This window comes from Notamacropus eugenii, chromosome 3 (assembly GCF_028372415.1).
Source record: "Notamacropus eugenii isolate mMacEug1 chromosome 3, mMacEug1.pri_v2, whole genome shotgun sequence".
In the NCBI taxonomy this organism is placed as follows: Eukaryota; Metazoa; Chordata; class Mammalia; order Diprotodontia; family Macropodidae; genus Notamacropus; species Notamacropus eugenii.
The window spans coordinates 432,115,466-432,132,383 of record NC_092874.1 but is presented as its reverse complement, the minus strand read 5'-3'; the positions used below and the strand labels follow the sequence as shown (position 1 = coordinate 432,132,383).

The 16,918-nt window shown below is 43.5% G+C and overlaps 1 protein-coding gene across 1 annotated transcript in view; it reads left to right on the top strand.

Annotated features, from left to right (window-relative positions):
• The first annotated feature begins 268 nt into the window (after nt 1-268).
• Nucleotides 269-16,918, top strand: part of CAND2 (cullin associated and neddylation dissociated 2 (putative)) — a 50,276-nt gene continuing 33,626 nt past the window's right edge. Inside the window, exons 1-2 of the mRNA XM_072598423.1 lie at nt 269-684; nt 15,564-15,707. Coding sequence (XP_072454524.1) covers nt 299-684; nt 15,564-15,707 — 530 coding nt within the window. The 5' untranslated portion in view covers nt 269-298. The remainder of the gene's footprint in view (nt 685-15,563; nt 15,708-16,918) is intronic.

The window sequence follows — 16,918 nt, the reverse complement described above, 5'->3', positions numbered from 1 at the left end:
GGGGAAATGCCCCCAGTCCCTCTCTCTTTTGTCTCCTACACCCAAATTCCTCCCCTTTTCCATCCACAAACCCCCTCACGCTTCCTTTCCATTAAGAAATGCAGAATTCTAGGCCCCCCATAGCTTCCTTCTCAGGTCCCCAGACCCCAAATCCGTTCCTTCCTAGCCCCGCTAAAGACCCTCCTCCTCCCGCGCTGGGGCGGGGCTGGCACAGGTTGCTGCCGGCAGAGGGCGGCCCGAACCCCCAGCGCAGAGCCCGGAGTCTGGAGCTTGGAGCCGGCGCGGCTATTTCTATCTCATGATCACAGTGCCCGGGCTCGGGGCTTTTCCAGCGACTTCTGCCCGGGCGGGGAGCGGGCAGCGGGCAGCGGGCAGCGGGCAGCGGGCAGAGGACGGCGCCGCTCCGGCCCCAGGAAGCCATATTCTGCAGAGCCGGCTCCGGGCCCAGGGAGGCGGTGCGCTGCAGCCCCTGCGCCCCAGCCCCTGCTCCGTGCAGCCCCTGCGCCCCGGCCCCGCGCCCCGGCCCCCGCACCGCGGCCTCTGCGTTCGCTGTGCCACCCGCTCCAGCCCAGTCCCCTCCCCTCCGGCTGCTGCGGGGCCACCGCCGCCTGGCAAGATGAGCAACGTGTCCTTCCACATCTCCAACCTCTTGGAGAAGATGACGTCCACGGACAAGGATTTTAGGTAGGGTCCCCCCCGAGTCCTCCCTCCCCCACTAGAACGTCAGGTCCTTGAGGCTGGCCATCGTTTTGTCCCAAGTACCTAGCATGGTGCTTGTCACGTAGGAGGTGCATGATAAATACAGTGAGCGACAGCATGACCCCGTCACTGTCCCTGCCCTCCTGGTCCCCGGTTTCCCTAGCCCAGGACTCCACCCCTTTCCTTTGCTATATCAGTATAGGCCATTTCTTTCCCCATCTGCTCCCTGCCTCACCCCCATTGCCCCAATTCTTCTTCACCCCCATCTCCACCTTCTCCCACACTATGCCAACCCATCCTCCCTTCCCTGCATGCCCCCTAACCCAACATCTGAGCCATGGCAGTGTAGTGGGAGGAGGGCTGGTTTTGGCGTCTTGAGGACCTGAGTTCAAAAGCAGATTTTGATCATTATTACCTGAATGGCCTTGGGCAACTCACTTAAAGTCCCTTCTCGGTTAAAAGATCTCAGTGATCAATCTCTAATAATCTCAAAGAGTTCTTCCTGCTCCTAAGTATGACCCTATCATCTTCTACCTCTGTCTCTTCCTCCTCCATCCTCTCCACAACTCCACTGCCTCCTTGGGATACCCCATAACGATGTTGTAGGATGGACTTCTGTGATAAGTTGGCGCTGACCCTTCCACAGAGTCCCCTCCCTTCTGTCTTCTTTCCCTGTAGGAAGTTCGGCCTCCCAGATAATTTTCCTATAGATCTACAGATTTTTTTTTTTTTTGGAGGTGGAAGAAACCTTAACGATAATTGAATCTGACCACCTCAGTTTGACACATAAGGAAAATGGAAGTATTTGCTCAGGCTGACGTAGCCATTTAGTCTAATGCTTTGCTATTGAATGAGGGGAAATTTGTTTCCTTCTTTGTAAAATAAGGGACCTGGACGTTATAGTCCCTTCCTTTTGCACTGATTTGGCTCTGTGACAGCCTCATAGAGGCTTTGAAGATGTCCTTTCCTTGAAAGGAAGACATGGGTATGAAGAAGCAGGTAGCACTAAGCCTCCTGGGTAAATTGTGATAGAGAGTGACTGTTCAGTCCTGGGTCCTTAGGAAAGAAGGAGGTGAGACTGGGGGATGATGAAGACTCACCTCAGTCAGGAACACAGACAGAATCCCAAAGCTGAAAGGGACTGCTCAGAGAATCAGAACGCTGCAGCCAGCAAGGTCTATCTAAGGCCAATCCCCTCATTTTATAAATGCGATAACTGGGTCACACAAATGGTACTTCTCAGAGGTAGGATTTGAACCTAGGACCCAATGTCAGCTAGTCTAGCACCTGTGGCATTATAAATAAGTAGAAACTGAGGCTCAGAGAATTAAGTTGCTCAAGATCACTCAGCCAGTTAGTAGCAGAAGCACAACTAGAACTCAGATCCTACAGCTTCCAAATCTAGTACTCCAGCAATGCTGATTATGGGGTAGGCAGGTGATGAGAGAAAGAGCGGCAAAGGCGGGGATTCATGGACATAAGCCTGTCCTTGAAGTCTGGAAAACCTGAGTTCAAGTCCTGCTGCTGACCCAGGCTGGGCTACGTGACCATGGGTGAGCCCCTGAAGTTGCCAGCACTCTATTACCCCTCGCAGCTTTCTAAGAGAGACTTAGTGCAAATGGAAGGAGTTTCTACATTGCATGTTCCCTACGGAGATGAAATGGTGGGTTCTAGTTCTACACCCAAAAAAGAATTTTTTTGCGGGGGGAGATAGTAGAAGTGGATATAGACTAGTTTTGGGAGAGCAGGAGAGATATCAGTGAAATCGTTCTGCCCAGAGGGCAAGGAATGAATGGACCTTCATCCCAGCCCACCTTGATCTTGGTTAGACCCTGGGAATAAGGTGCTGGGTCTCTGGGGTCCTTCTTGTGGGTCCCCTTACTGTTGGCCAGGGGTAGGAAAAGCTGCCTGTCCCTGCCAGAAACCTGCCCTACATGGACCAACTTGCCAAGCTGGACTGCCTGCTCCTCCGTACATACCACTGTTTATGGAAATGCAGAGTCAGCCTTGTGTCTCTCAGCCCAGGGCAGGGGTGGGCCTTGCTGCCTGGTTCCCAGTGAGGCCTAATAATGTGCCTTTTATTATAATAATCCCTTACACTTGTATAGACTATTATACTTTTCAATAAAGAGTGCTTCGTGATGGGCGAAATACTTTCCTCTAGGTTGGAAATTTGGCTGTGTTAGCTTGCATTTTGCCTGTGTGACTGAGTAAGTCACTCTGTTGCCAGAGACTACTTGATTTCCTTATCTTTAAAATAAGGGGGGAGTCTGCTAACTGATCTCCAAGGTGCTTTACAGCTTCAGATCCAATATTAAAGTATATAATATAGATCTATTTATCCCCATTTTATAGATGAGAGAACTGAGGCTTTTGTATATAGTCATGCAGTTAGTATATTTCAGAGGTAGGACTCACCTTCAGATTTTAGGATTTCGGACCAGTATTCTTTCCACTGCACCACAAATGTTCCCGTGCGTGATTTCTAAAATCTCTCGACATCTCTGTGAGGTAGACAGGCAGGGGTTATTCTCTTCTATTTCTCAAATGAAGAAATTGAGACAGGTTGGCATCATGGTCCAGAATCTCAGAATCTGAGAGTTGGAGGAACCTCAGTGTCTGTTGAGTGCAACCTGTAGACAGAAAGAATCCCTACTGTATTATATCAGGGGATGGGGAGCAACACACTGGACCAGAAGTTAAAAGACCCAGGTTCTAGTTTGAATTCTGCTAGCTCTGTGACCTTGGGCAACAGCTTCTACTTTCTGCGCCTCAGTTTCCTCATCTGTAAAATGAGAGCATTAGACTAGACAGTCTCTTCTAGCTCTGATAGATGCTGATTATGGGACTGGCAGGGGGTGAGAGGAAGAGTGGCAAAGTGGGGTTCATTGACACAAGCTTGGCCTTGAAGTCAGGAAACCCTGAGTTCAAGTCCTGCCACTGACCCAGACATGGGTGATCATGGGCAAGCCCCTGAAGCTGCTGGTGCCCCACTACCCTGGGTAGTGTCCTAGCTGTGATGTTTTTTCTCATTGGAGAGTTCATGGCAGAACTGGGCCTTCTGACCTCTGGCCCAGAAGTCTTCATCCTGTTTTGATATTCTGTGGGACAGATAACCCCCTAACCTAGCCTTACAGCAGCCTAGGAAATGAGCAGAGAGAAAGTAGGAGGAATTACAAATGGAGAAACTGAGGCCCAAAGGGAAGTTATTTCTCTCAGATACCCAGAATCCCCTAGTTCTTAGTCATTGTTCCCTTTGGGATCCTTGGACTCCCTAGAAGACTTCTTTTGTACTTACCACTGGCTCACTATCAGGCTAAACAGATACTTTTCTGGTGTCTGGCTGCTGAATCAGCTGACCAAGCCAGCACATTCCATCTTCTGCGATGTAGAGATGAACTGCGCAGCCCAAGGTTATGTCATAGTCTGTGTACTTGGCTCCTAACTCTCCTAGCTATGGTGTCCTAGAACCTTAGAATATTTGTGCTTAGAAGGGCCCTTCTAGATGCTTCCACTGATCTCATTTTACAGAATGTCTTGACTCTTACCCTCTCATTTTACAGATGATAAAACTGAGTCCCTTGCCCAGAGTAAATTAGTGGCAAAACTGGGGCTTACATCCACAACTCCTCACTTCCAACTCAGGGTTCTTCCCCTCACATCAAGCCAGCTTTTGACTTAGAATCCTAGAATTATAGGATTTAGCTGGTCCAGCCCTCTCATTTTATAGATAAGGGAACCAAAGCTCTGAGAGGAGAAATCACTTGTCCAAGGTCACACATCTGCTAGGTAACAGACTAGGACTAAAATTCAAGTTTCCAGTCTTCTCTTCCATTAACAATTCCAATCCTGGAATGTAGATCTGGACCAGGCAACCTGTCAACAAACATTTAAGCAGATTATTGAGTAGATACTAGGTCTCTTTTCATTGGAAGTGACTTAGGGTATACTGGGTAGTCCCTAGTCACCACTCACCACTGCCGCCATTCACAAAAGCCAAAAGGGTACCATAGCTGTACCCAAGTTTAGTCCATCAGTCAATAGATATTTATCGAACCCATACCACATAAACTCACAGAATTGAGAGCTGGGAGCACAGGGAGAATTAGAGAAATAGAGAATTACAGCTGGGCCTTATAATATAGACATGAGAAGACAGCATTAGAGCTGTAACTCCCCACCCCGACCCCCACCCACCATTCAGTCACCTCCAGGGCCTTCCTTTTGCTCTAGGATAAAATCTAAACCCCTTCATTTAGCTTTTACAGCTGGACACAACCTGCCCCCAGCCTATCTGTTCTGCCTTAATGGACATTCTCTTTCCCATTCCACACTCTGTGATTCAACCAAGCTGGCCTTTTCTCTGTTAGTCATGCAACTTCACTCTAGTGCTCATCTCCATGGGGCACCAGATGCCCCCCCATGCCTAAAATGAGGTCCACCTGTCTTCCTTTGGAGGTCAGGCCCAGATTTTCTGGTCTTTTCTGATATCCCCAGCTGCCAAAGCCCCTCCTCCCAAAGTGCCTTAGATTGGACTCCTTTGTACATTTTGCATTTATTTATGTTTATACATGTGTACATATTTATGTGTCTTATTGTTATCTTCTCCGTCAGAGTGTAAGCTTCCTATGAGTAGGGATAGTTTCACTTTTTGTAACCCTAGCTCCTAGCGCTGCGCTTGGCACATAGTAAGTATTTAATAAATACTTGCCGATTGATTAAACACAAAATGTTACAACTGGAAAGTTTAATACTTGTAAATAATTAATGCTACTTTAATAAATGTTTAGCAAATACCTGTTGATTGAACACAGAACGTTACCATTGGAAAGAGCCTTAGCACATGTTCAGGAGAGTAGGGTCCTCACAGACCATCATTTTACAGATGTCTGAGGCTGAAACTGTGGTCCTAGAAAGGGAGCTTTTCTAGCCCAAAGTCATGCAGCTAGAGCCTGGCGGAGCTGGAGCTCTAACCTGGGATTCCTGCCTCTTAGTTCAAGATTCTTTTCTCTGGGCCAGGCTAGCTAACTGCTTTGTGCACAAGCTAGGAGTGGAGAGAGACATAGAAGCCACTGTCCTCTTTGCTCAGCCCTAGCTCCTAAAATTCCTGGGTCTCATGCAGTCCTGAGTCAGGCCATTCCTGGCACTCAAAGGCAAGAAAGGCTTTCTCCCTGTCTTTCAGGCAGAGGCCAGGCAGCCATATGCTATAAATAACGTAAAGATGGCAGCTGGATGGAAGGCCTGTTGGTGTCAATCTGAGTGGCTGTTGCTGATAGGGAGGTGCTTTTCTCTTAGTGGGTTTTCCAGATGTATTTGCACTCAGTATCTCGCAATAAAGTGGAAAGAGCACTCTGAACTTGGAGTTAGGAGGCTTGGGTTCAAATCCAGACTCTTAACTTTTAATTTTTTTTAACTTTTGTTTTATTTTCAATTTGCAAGCATTTTTCTTCTCTCCTTCTCATCTCCTCCCACCCTCATTGAGAAAAAGAAAAAAAAACCCTTGAAACAAACATTGCATAGTCAGGCAGCACAAATGCACCTATTGGCCATGTCTGAATATATGTATCTCATTCTGCGTTTTGAGTCCATCGCTTTTCTATCAGGAGGTAGGTAGCATGGTTCCTCATTAGTCCTCTAGAACCATGACTGGTCATTTAATTAGTCGGCATTCTTAAGTCTTTCAAAATTGTTGGTTGTTACAGAGTTATTTTATAAATTACCCTCTTAGTTCTGTTTACTTCACTGTGCATCAATTCATATAGTCAATCAATAAGCATTTATTAAACACCTACTATGTGCTAGTCACTGTGCTAATTGCTGGAGATGCAGAAAGAGCCAAAAGACAGTCCCTGTTTTCAATCCTTCCTACACTCTAATGGTCTGCTCTGGTTCCTCTGAGACTGTCCCTTTCATTATTTCTTATGAGACAGTGGTATTCCATTACATTCACATACCGTCATTTCTTTATAATTATAGGAAGCATTTATATAGCAATTAAGGTTTTCAAAGAATTTGATACTTGTTATCTGATTTGGTCCTTGCCACAAACTTAGGAAGTAGGTGTTATTATCATCCCCATTTGATAGTTGAGGAAGCTGAGGTAGAGTGAGGTTACCTGATTTTCTCCTGGTCACATAGCTTGTCTGAGGTGCACTTGGGTCTTCCTGATTTCAGGTCTCGTGCTCTGTCTACTGTACCATCCAGGAAAGAAGGATGCTAAATGTCATATAGGGTAACCCTCTAATTTTACAAATAACAGCTCTGGGCCTCAGTTTCCATAACAAGTCAGAGGCTAAAACTAAACTCAAACTAAACCAAACAAAACTAAAACTCAAATCTAGGTCTTGCTCTCTGTTGATGCTGTCCCATGGACCAGTCCAACGCATAGAGCTTTCCTAGTGTGCCCCTGTCCTCCCAGGTTCCTCCTTTCCTGTATCTCACCTCCTCCTTGCCACCATTCTTATTCTTATGGAGTTTCCAATTCATCTCATCCTCAGTCTGCCCTTCTCCCCTACCCCTAACAGTAACAGATGAATCTTAAGGAACCATTTTCCCCAGCATCATCTGCTTGTCCAGAAAGACAAAAGACTTGAAGAGCATCTTCAATGGACATCTTGACCATGTTGGGCAGCAAATATAATTTCCTACATCCACAGTCACTCCCCTCTGCAATGAATAATAATACTGATAATGACTAATATTTTTATAGCACTTATTATATGCTAGGTGCAGTACTAAGTGTTTTACAATTACTATCTCATTTGATCCTCATGATGACCCTGGGAGGTGGGTACTACTATTATCTCCATTTTCCAGATGAGAAAACTGAAGCAAATAGAGGTTGTGACTTGCCAAGGGCACACAGCTGTTAAGTGTGTGAGGCTGGAATTGAACTCAAGACTTCCTGATTCCAGATTCAGCACTCAATCCCAAGGGAGGACAATGCATTTTCTCAGTGTTTCTTTGGCTCAAGCTTGATCATTATCATTATACAGTATTCAGTTTTATTTTGCTTTTTTTGCTAACACTGTCGTAGTCATTGTGTGTATCTTTTTCCTGGTTGTGCCCATCTTGCTGCATCAGGTCATCTACATCTTCCTACACTTCTCCATATTCTTCATAGTCATCATTTCTTAACACTGCAGTAAGATTCCACTATGATCCCTTGTTTAGCAGGTCCCCAATCTGTGGGCATTTACTTTGTTCTCAGTCCTTTGCTACCACAAAATGTTGTGTTACAAATATTTTGGTGCATATGGGACCTTTGCTTTACTCTTTAAACAGTACAAGGATAATTTTTAATGGTGAAACATCAGGCAGTGTGATAGACTATCTAAGAAAGGTTTGGGGTCAGAACCTTCCTAGTCACTGCAAACCATGCCAGGAGTTGACCCCTGAGCCCTGCTTTGCCATCAGGTGCCCTCATTAAGGTATTATGATGACTAGGTGATATTCAGGAACAAGCATCAGGGAGAGGCTCATTCTTCTAAGGAGAGCAAAAGACCATCAGCCTTTACAACAGCAACAACTATTTATTAAGCACCTCCTGTGTGCAAAGCACTCTGCTTAGGCCTCCAAGGTTACCAAATCTATTTTAACTGCTAAAGCTGAAGACTTATTCTCAGCCTTCCTCCTTCCTAATCTCTGTAACCTTTGATGTTGTTGACTGTTGACCATTCTCTCTCTTTCTCTCTCTTTTCTCCTACACCCATTCTCCTCGCATGTTTTCATCACTGCTTCATCATGGTTTTCCTCCTCACTGTCTGGACGTTCCTTCTCTCTTTTCTCTGATAGAACTCATTGTTCTGAGTCACCCTCTCTTGCCTCTAGACTCTCTCTTAGTAACATCATCAGTTTCCATGGGTTTAACCATCATCTCTAAGCAGATGACTCCCAGATCTACACTTTCTAGAGCGCCAACCCCTCATTACCAGTTGCCCAGTGGACATCTCCAACTGGATGTTGGAGGCATCGACATCTCAAATTCAACATTTCCAAAGCTGTATTCATTATCTCTTCTCCTCCCCCTCCACACAACCACATGGGAACATATACATCCTACTGTCTTCTTAATTTCTCTATTTCTTTTGAGCATGCCACTGTCCTTCCATTCACCCAAGTTTACAGCCTCCAAGTAATCACTGCCTACTCCTCATTCTCCTTTGGTTTCTTATCCAATTGGTCATAAGTCTTATCCAGTCTTCTTACCCAATATATCTCTCACTTGTCTCGTCTCTTCCATCCATACAGTCACCAGCCTAGGTCAGGCCCTCATCACCTCTTAGCCAGACTATCAGAATGGACGTCAGCTTAATGGACATCAGCTTACTGCATTCAGTCTTGTCTCTTTCCAGTCAATCTTCCACACGGCTGCCAAATTGATATCCCTAAAGCTTAGGCTCAGAGGATCATAGGGTCATAAGTCTAGACCTGGAAGAGACCTTAGAGACTATTCAACCTCTTCATTTTACAAGAGAGAAGCCCAAGATCCACAGACACTAAGTCACTTATCCAGGGTCACACAATAACTGGCAGAGCCCAGATTCAAATTCAGGTCTAGGTTTCCAACCTCCCAATGACCTCATCACTATCACATTCCCCATTACCATGTATTTTTTTTAAGCTGACACTTTTTACAGACATATATGATAGCAACTCATTTTGGTCAGTGCTCCTCCCTGACCACTCTGCTTCCTGTCAGGTCTGATCTTGTCACTTTTAGCTCCAGAACTTTCAATAGCTCCCTTTTGCCTATAGGATAAGATACAGACTCCTCTGTTTGTTTTTATTTTAAGTCCTACACAGTAGGATTTTTGCTGTTCCTCCCCTTCATGGACTAGGTTTGCAACCCAAATGAAGTATTTGCCGTTCTCTATAGAGGAGGCTCCATATCTTTGCTCTTGGAGCCTGGAGTGTACTCTTTTCACTTCTGACTCTTGGACTCCCTAGTTTCCTCCAGAGATCAGCTCATAAAGAAAGTTTCTTGTAATGCCCCCTTCTACCACCCACCACTCCCTCTTCTCTGGAAATAAGTCTGCATATACTTTGCATATATTTGTATATATCCAAATAATAATGGGCCCACAATACAGAGTGCTTTAAGGTTTGCAAAATACTTTTGCAAATACTACCTCATTTGGGTTTTTTAAATTTTTATTCATTTTTAACTTAAATACAAGAAGACAAAAAAAGGAGAACATTTATTTCCATGCATAACATAAAAAGAGGATTTGATATAAATGCATGAATTTCCACTTCACACTGTTTACTTTTTTTGGAAAAATGATGTAATAGGTACTTTACATTGTTTTTAAAGCTACCTTGCTTTTCTGTGCTTTCTTCTAAATTTTCTTTTGTTCTCCATTGTGTGCTTTTTTTCTCTCTCCCTCCCACTCTGGCCAAGAGAAGGCTACCATTAGAAACATGTATATATATATGTATACATACATACATATACATACTCACATATATAATATATGACTCCCAGGTCTACGTGCATACATATATAAAAATACCATACTATACACACTTTTATTTATCAGTTCTTTCTCTGGATGCGGATAGCATCTTCCTTTATAGGTCCTTTGTAGTTGATTAGTATTTATAATATTCATTATACTGTGTATAATATTCTCCTCGTTTTGCCCATTTCACTCTTCATTATTTCATACAAATCTTTCCATATTATGCTAAAATCAACCAGCTCATCATTTCTTGTAGGATAATAGTATTCTATCACAATCATATACTGCGACTTGTTTAGCCATACAGATACTACAGCATTTGATCCTCACAACAACTCTGTTTTATTGGTAGTACTGGTAGGTATTACTGGTAGTATTTCTATATTTTACAGATGAGGAAACTGAGGTTAAGCAACATATCCAAAAAGCACAGCTAGTAAGTGTCTGAAGCAGGATTTGAACTCAGAGGTCTTGCTGACTCCAGGTCCAGGGTTCTAACCAGTATAACCTGTTGCCTTCTCTCCCTTCCCCTCCAGCAGAATGTAAACTCCTTGAGAAGAGGGATTGTTTTGATTTTTTTATCTTTGCATCTTAGCACTTAGTTTTAAACACTTGTTGGATAAATGAATGAATGTTCAAGTCAAAAAGGAAAGGCTTTGTAGAGTAGGTGATTTTACACTGACCTCTTCCAACATCCCAAGCAGTGCTAGGACTTTAAATAAGAAACACTTCAATCACTTGTATCAGAGAGGTACCGTGGTCTAGTGGAATGAACACCCATCTTGGAGTCCAAAGACCTTGATTTGCATCCTGGCTCTGCCTATCTAGATGGGTGACCTGTGTTAGTCCTGGCCTGTTAAGTTTTCAGAGCCTCACTTTCTTCATCTGTAAAATGGGAATAATGTTTACCCTTCCACATGAGCTCATAAAACCTTTGTAAATCTTTCTATGACCATGTGAACCATTGGCATTATAAACGAGAGGTGGGGAGGAGTGAAAGCTCCTTGCCAACATCTACAAAAAGAGAGAGTTGGAATAGATGAGGTTTTAAGTTCTGTCTAGCTCTAACTCTGTGATAAAAGCATTCAGGACATAGCTCAGCATGTCATAGGCAATAGGGTCCTGGACTTGAGTTCAAATTCTGCCCCAGGCAATTAGTAGCTGCAATTCTGGATATGGTTACTTAACCTATTTGTATCTAAGTTCCTTATCAATAAAAATGAGGGAAGTGGACTATGACCACTTCAGCACTGAAGTCTGTCATCTGTGATTCCATAGAAAGCAACTAAATGGTACACAGGATAAAGTGCTCAACTTAGAGTTACAAAGACCTGAATTCTCATTCAGCCACAGACATTTACTAGCTGTATGACCTTGGGCAAGTCACCTATATTGTTTACCTCAATGTCCTCAACTATAAAATGGGAATAATAATAACCCTTAGCCTCTCTGAGTTGTGAGATTATTAAATGAGATTATCAATCAATTATTAAATTATAAACTCCCTGTGGGCAGGGATCTCTTTTGCCTCTTTTTGTATCCCCAGCATTTTACACAGTGCCTGGCACATAGTATGGGCTTAATAAGTGTCAATTGATTGATCTGAGGTTACACTGGAATGGAATTAATTTGATCCACGGTCTCCATCTTTCCATTCACCAACGTCTCCATCCTTCCCGTTATCAATGTGTCTGTCCTTTCCTTTCTCATATCCCAGATGAGAGTGGACTCAGAGAAGGCTGGGAGCTCCTGGAAAGTCATTTCTGCTCACATGCTGGATCTGTCTATGTCAAGAGTAACATGGAGAGGAAGGCTTTCTATACCAAGTCCAAAGATCAAATGACTTGTCCAGGGTCAGCTAGGAGCACAATTGAGATTCAAACCCAGATTCTCTGACTCAGAAATCCAGAGCTCTTTCCACTGCAACATACTGCTGACCGTGGGCAGCTAGGTCATGCAGTGGATAGAACACCAGTGCAGGAGTTGGGAGGACCTGAGTTCAAATCTCACCTCAGACACTTGACACTCACTAGCTGCGTGACCCTAATTAGGCAAGTCACTTAACCCCAATTGCCTCATCCTGGGTCATCTCCAGTCATCCTGTTGAATATCTGGTCACTGAATTCAGATGGCTCTGGAGGAGAAGTGAGGCTGGTGACCTGCACAGCCCTCCCTCACTCAAAACAAAGTCAAGTGCAAGTCATGTCGTCATTTCTCTGATGGTATGGTCTTCTTTGGCAACGAAGGATGAACCCCCCCCCCCCACACACACACACACACACTGCCCTCCACATGTTTCTTTGAGAGATAGCTCTTGGTGTTCCGGAGAAAGGAGCTATGGAGTTCAAGTTGGAAGAGCTGCCTGTATTACCTTCAAGCTCTCCTACTTTTACTGCCTGGACCACCATGGACAAATCCAGAACCTTTGAACCTAAGTTTCCTATTCTTTAAAATAAGAAGGTTGTACTCTATACTGTTTAAAATTCCTTCCAAATCTGAAATACAGTGATTTTTACAAGCAGTAAAAAGAAACATTTACTAAGTACCTATTGAGTCCCAGGTACTGTGCCAGCACTGGTGATACACAGACAATAACTAGGCAATCCCCAAGGAACATATGTTCTGTTTATGAGGAAGAGAAGGGAAGAGGCCTAAGTATCTAAGAAGATACTTAGAAAAGGCCATTGGATCAGGCTTTTAATAGACCACTGATAACCTTGGAAAGGGTGGTTTCAGTTGAGTGATGACATCACAAGCCAGATTATAGGAAGTTGAAGAGTGGACATGAGATGAGAGTAGAATGTAGATAACCTCTTTTCCTTTTTCTTCCTTCCTTCCTCTTTCTTTCTTTCTTCCTTCCTTTCTTTTCTTCCTTCCTTTCTTTTTTAATGAGTTTGGTTGTAAAAAGGAAGATATAAGACAATAGCAGGATGAAGAGGAAGCATAGGCTCTTTTTTTTTTTTTTCATAGGCTCTTTTAAGGGGGAAGATCTATCTGGGTATGTTTATGAACAGTAGGGATCATGCTAGTGAGTTAGGAGAGACTGAAAATTAGGGAGAGAGGGAAGAACTACCCCTAGAGGAGATGAGGGCATGTGATCAAGGATTCAGGTAGAGGGATGAAAAAGGAGAAAGATCACCTTGTTCTAAAAGACCAGAGCAAAGTAGGGAAAGAATGGGGGACCGTTGCAGTAAACTTGAGTAGGAGTCAGGAAACCCGATTTACTTATTGGCCTTTTCTCAGTCTTCATCCTTCTTGACCTTTCTGTTGTCTTTGACACTGGTAACCCCCATTCTCTATCTCTAGGTTTTTGTGATGGCACGCTCTCTTTTTCTCCATGATCCCCACCCTTTCTCACCTAATCTCAGTTCTCCTTCTGTATATTTGATGGCTCTTTAGTCATCAGGCATAGTGGGCAAATCACCAGATATGGGGTCAGGAAGATTCATCTTCCTGAGTTCAAATTCACCCTCAGACACTAATTACCTGTGACCCTGGGTAAGTCACTTCACCCTGTTTGCCTCAGTTTCCTCATATGTAAATTGAACTGGAGAAGGAAAAGGAAAATTACTCCAGTATATTTGCAGAAAACCCCAAATGGGGACAGAAAGAGTCAGACATGATACAACAGTGTCATTAGAATATATGGCCCTAGGGAAATTTATTTTTCAATCTTTTTTTAGTTTTTAATATTCACTTTTATAAGATTTGGAGTTCCACAATTTTTTCTCCCTTCCTCACCTCCCCCTTCCCTAAGATGGCATGCAATCATATTAAACATTTCCACATTAGTTATGCTGTGAAAAAAGAATCAGAAAAAAGGGGAAAAACCATGAGAAAGAAAAAAAGAGAAAATCGTGTGCTTCAGTCTGCATTCGGACTCCATCGTTCTTTCTGTGCATGTGGATGGCATTTTCCATCATGAGTCTTGTGGAGTTGGCTTAGATCCTTGCATTACTGAGAAGAGCTAAGTCTATCACAGTCAGTCATCGCACATTGGGATTGTCACTGTGTACAAAGTTCTCCTGGTTCTGTTCACTTCACTCAGTATCAGTTCATGTAAGTCCTTCCAGGAGTCTCTGAAGTCTTCCTGTTCATCATTTCTTGTAGCACAATAGTATTCCATTACATTCACATATCGCAACTTGTTCAGCCATTCCCTAATTGATGGGTATCCCCTCAGTTTCTAATTCTTTGCTATCACAAAAAGAGCTGCTATAAATATTTTTGTACATGTGGGTCCTTTCCCCATTTTTATGATCTCTTTGAGATACAGATCTAGAAGTGATATTGCTGGGTCAAAGGGTATGCACAGTTTTATAGCCCTTTGGACATGGTTCCAAATTGCTCTTGCCCTGGGATATTTAGCCTGGAGAGGGGAACCTTAAATAAAAGAGGACACAGGGGAGCTGTCTTCAAATATTTGAAGGCCAGTCTTGTAGAAGGAGGTATTACACTTTGACCTCCAAAAGTCAAAACCAGGAATAGTGGTTGGAAACTGGTGGAGAAGTTGGATGTCAGACAAACCTTTCTAACCATTAGAGCTGTCTGGATATAAAATAGGCTGCCTAGAGCAGTGGTGGCTTCTTCCTTCCTGCTGAAAGACTTCAAGTAAAGGCATTTGGTCAGGTCATTTCAGGTGTGGGTCAGACTTGATGACCTCAGAGGTCCCTTCCAACTTTCATATTCTCTGATTTTAAATAAAAAAATTCTTCTTTAAATTTTATTTTCCCAATTACCATTCTTTTTTTTTTTTAATTTTGAGTTGCAAATTCTCTCCCTCCTTTCCCTCCCCACTCCTTGAGAAGGCAAGCAGATTCTGTGATTATGTGACCTATTACACACTCATCTCCTCTGTGCTGTCTCAAACTGGCAGACTGGCCAGTTTTCATCCCTCCCACGTGATTTTCTGTTGCCCATCTCCATGCCTTTGATATAGGCGTTTCTTGATGGGTGGAATGCACTCTTCTCAGAATCTTGGAATCAAGGCTCAGCTCAGGTAACACCCGCTATGTTGTTCCCTTCCCACACTTTTACACTGAATTTACTTCGTATCTGCTTTAAATTGATTAATATATATTGCATCCCTCTGGTAGGGATTGTTTCATTTTTGTCTTTTACTCTCCAGGGTCTAGCACAGTGCCTGGTACCATAGTAGACACTGCTTAAGTACTTGTTGAATGAATGAATGTCATTTGGCCTTCTAAGATAGCTATCTTGTAAGATAACCTTCTAAGATATCTCCATTTTACAGATGAAGAAACTGAGACTCTGAGAAATTAAGTAATTTGTCCATTGTCATCTATATCATCAAGCTCTGGTTGTCTCCTTTCTCTGCTCTTTCCACTGTAGATTCCTGTAAAGCTAGTTGGGCCTGCTTACAGCTTCTTTTCCTTGCAGATTTATGGCCACCAATGACCTGATGTTGGAGCTGCAGAAAGATTCCATTAAGCTGGATGAGGACAGTGAGAAGAAGGTGGTGAAGATGTTACTAAAGCTTCTAGAAGATAAGAATGGAGAGGTGCAGAATTTAGCAGTCAAATGGTGAGTGAGGATCTGAAGAAATTGTTAGACGTTCCCTAAGATAGCCTAGAACATGCAGGGTTAACCTCATGGGGACATGAATGGAGGGTGTCAGAATGGTGAGGAAGGAATCTCTCAGAGGGGAATTAATGACTCCCAACCAGGCAGGTTCCAGAAAGCAGAGAAGGGGGATCCCCTTCTTTAGGGAAATAGAATGCTTCTAATTGGAGAAAGGAGGGAAAATCATCACCAAATTCAGCCAAGAATGGCTGAGGTTGAAATGTGACTGTCAGAGAACCAGGAGGTCAGAACAGTAGAAAGGCCAACTTGCCAGTCATTCAGATTCCTTGGGACAAATGGTACCTCGTATCCTATCCTGACACACCTTTGGAAAGTAAGACTGAGATGGGTCAGTGTTGGGGCAGAGGGCCCCAACAGAATAGGCCAGGGGCATGGGACTTATGTGCAACAGTGATGTCAAACTCACAAGAGAAATGAATCCCTGTGGGCTACGTGTTGACTTAGAAAATCACAAATTAACATCATCTATGCTGTATTTTTATTTATTTTGTTAAGCATTTCTCAATGACATTTTAGTCTCATTTGGAAAATCTTGAATTTGACACCTGTGATGGACAGCATTTCCTTCTCCATACTTTATTCACTTGAAAGATTTTGAGCTGAGATAGATAGATTGCCCCTTTCTCCTAGCCAATTGGCCTCCTGTGGGATTCATCTATGGTTTCTTCATTTAATAATACTAACTTTCTAACCTTCGTCTAACCTTCATATCCATAGTATCCTTCAAATCTATCCCTTCCTCTTCCCTTCCTTCTCCCCCTGGTCCCACTAGGACTGAATGGTTTGTCCAGTGACACAGATATAGCTTCATACTGGTCTGCCTACATTCTCTGACCTAGCCATCTTGGTAACTGATGGCATAAACCTACTAGATGCTTGGTGGGATTAGGGGTTCAGTGTAGAATGGAGGTAAGGAGTCTCTGTGGCCAGGGCTTGGGGGTGAGGGAGGAGAAGATTAGTCCTTGATTGGTGACTCCTTTTAGCTTGTCAGCAGTTTCCTAAAATATCTCACCCAGAAGCAAACATCATTCTCAGGGCATACTCATATTGACCAGGGCACAGGAAAACAGGACTATCAACTCCTTAGATTTGACACCATTAAAATCAGCTTATCAGACTATTGACTTGTATTCACTCCTATCTAGCCCCAT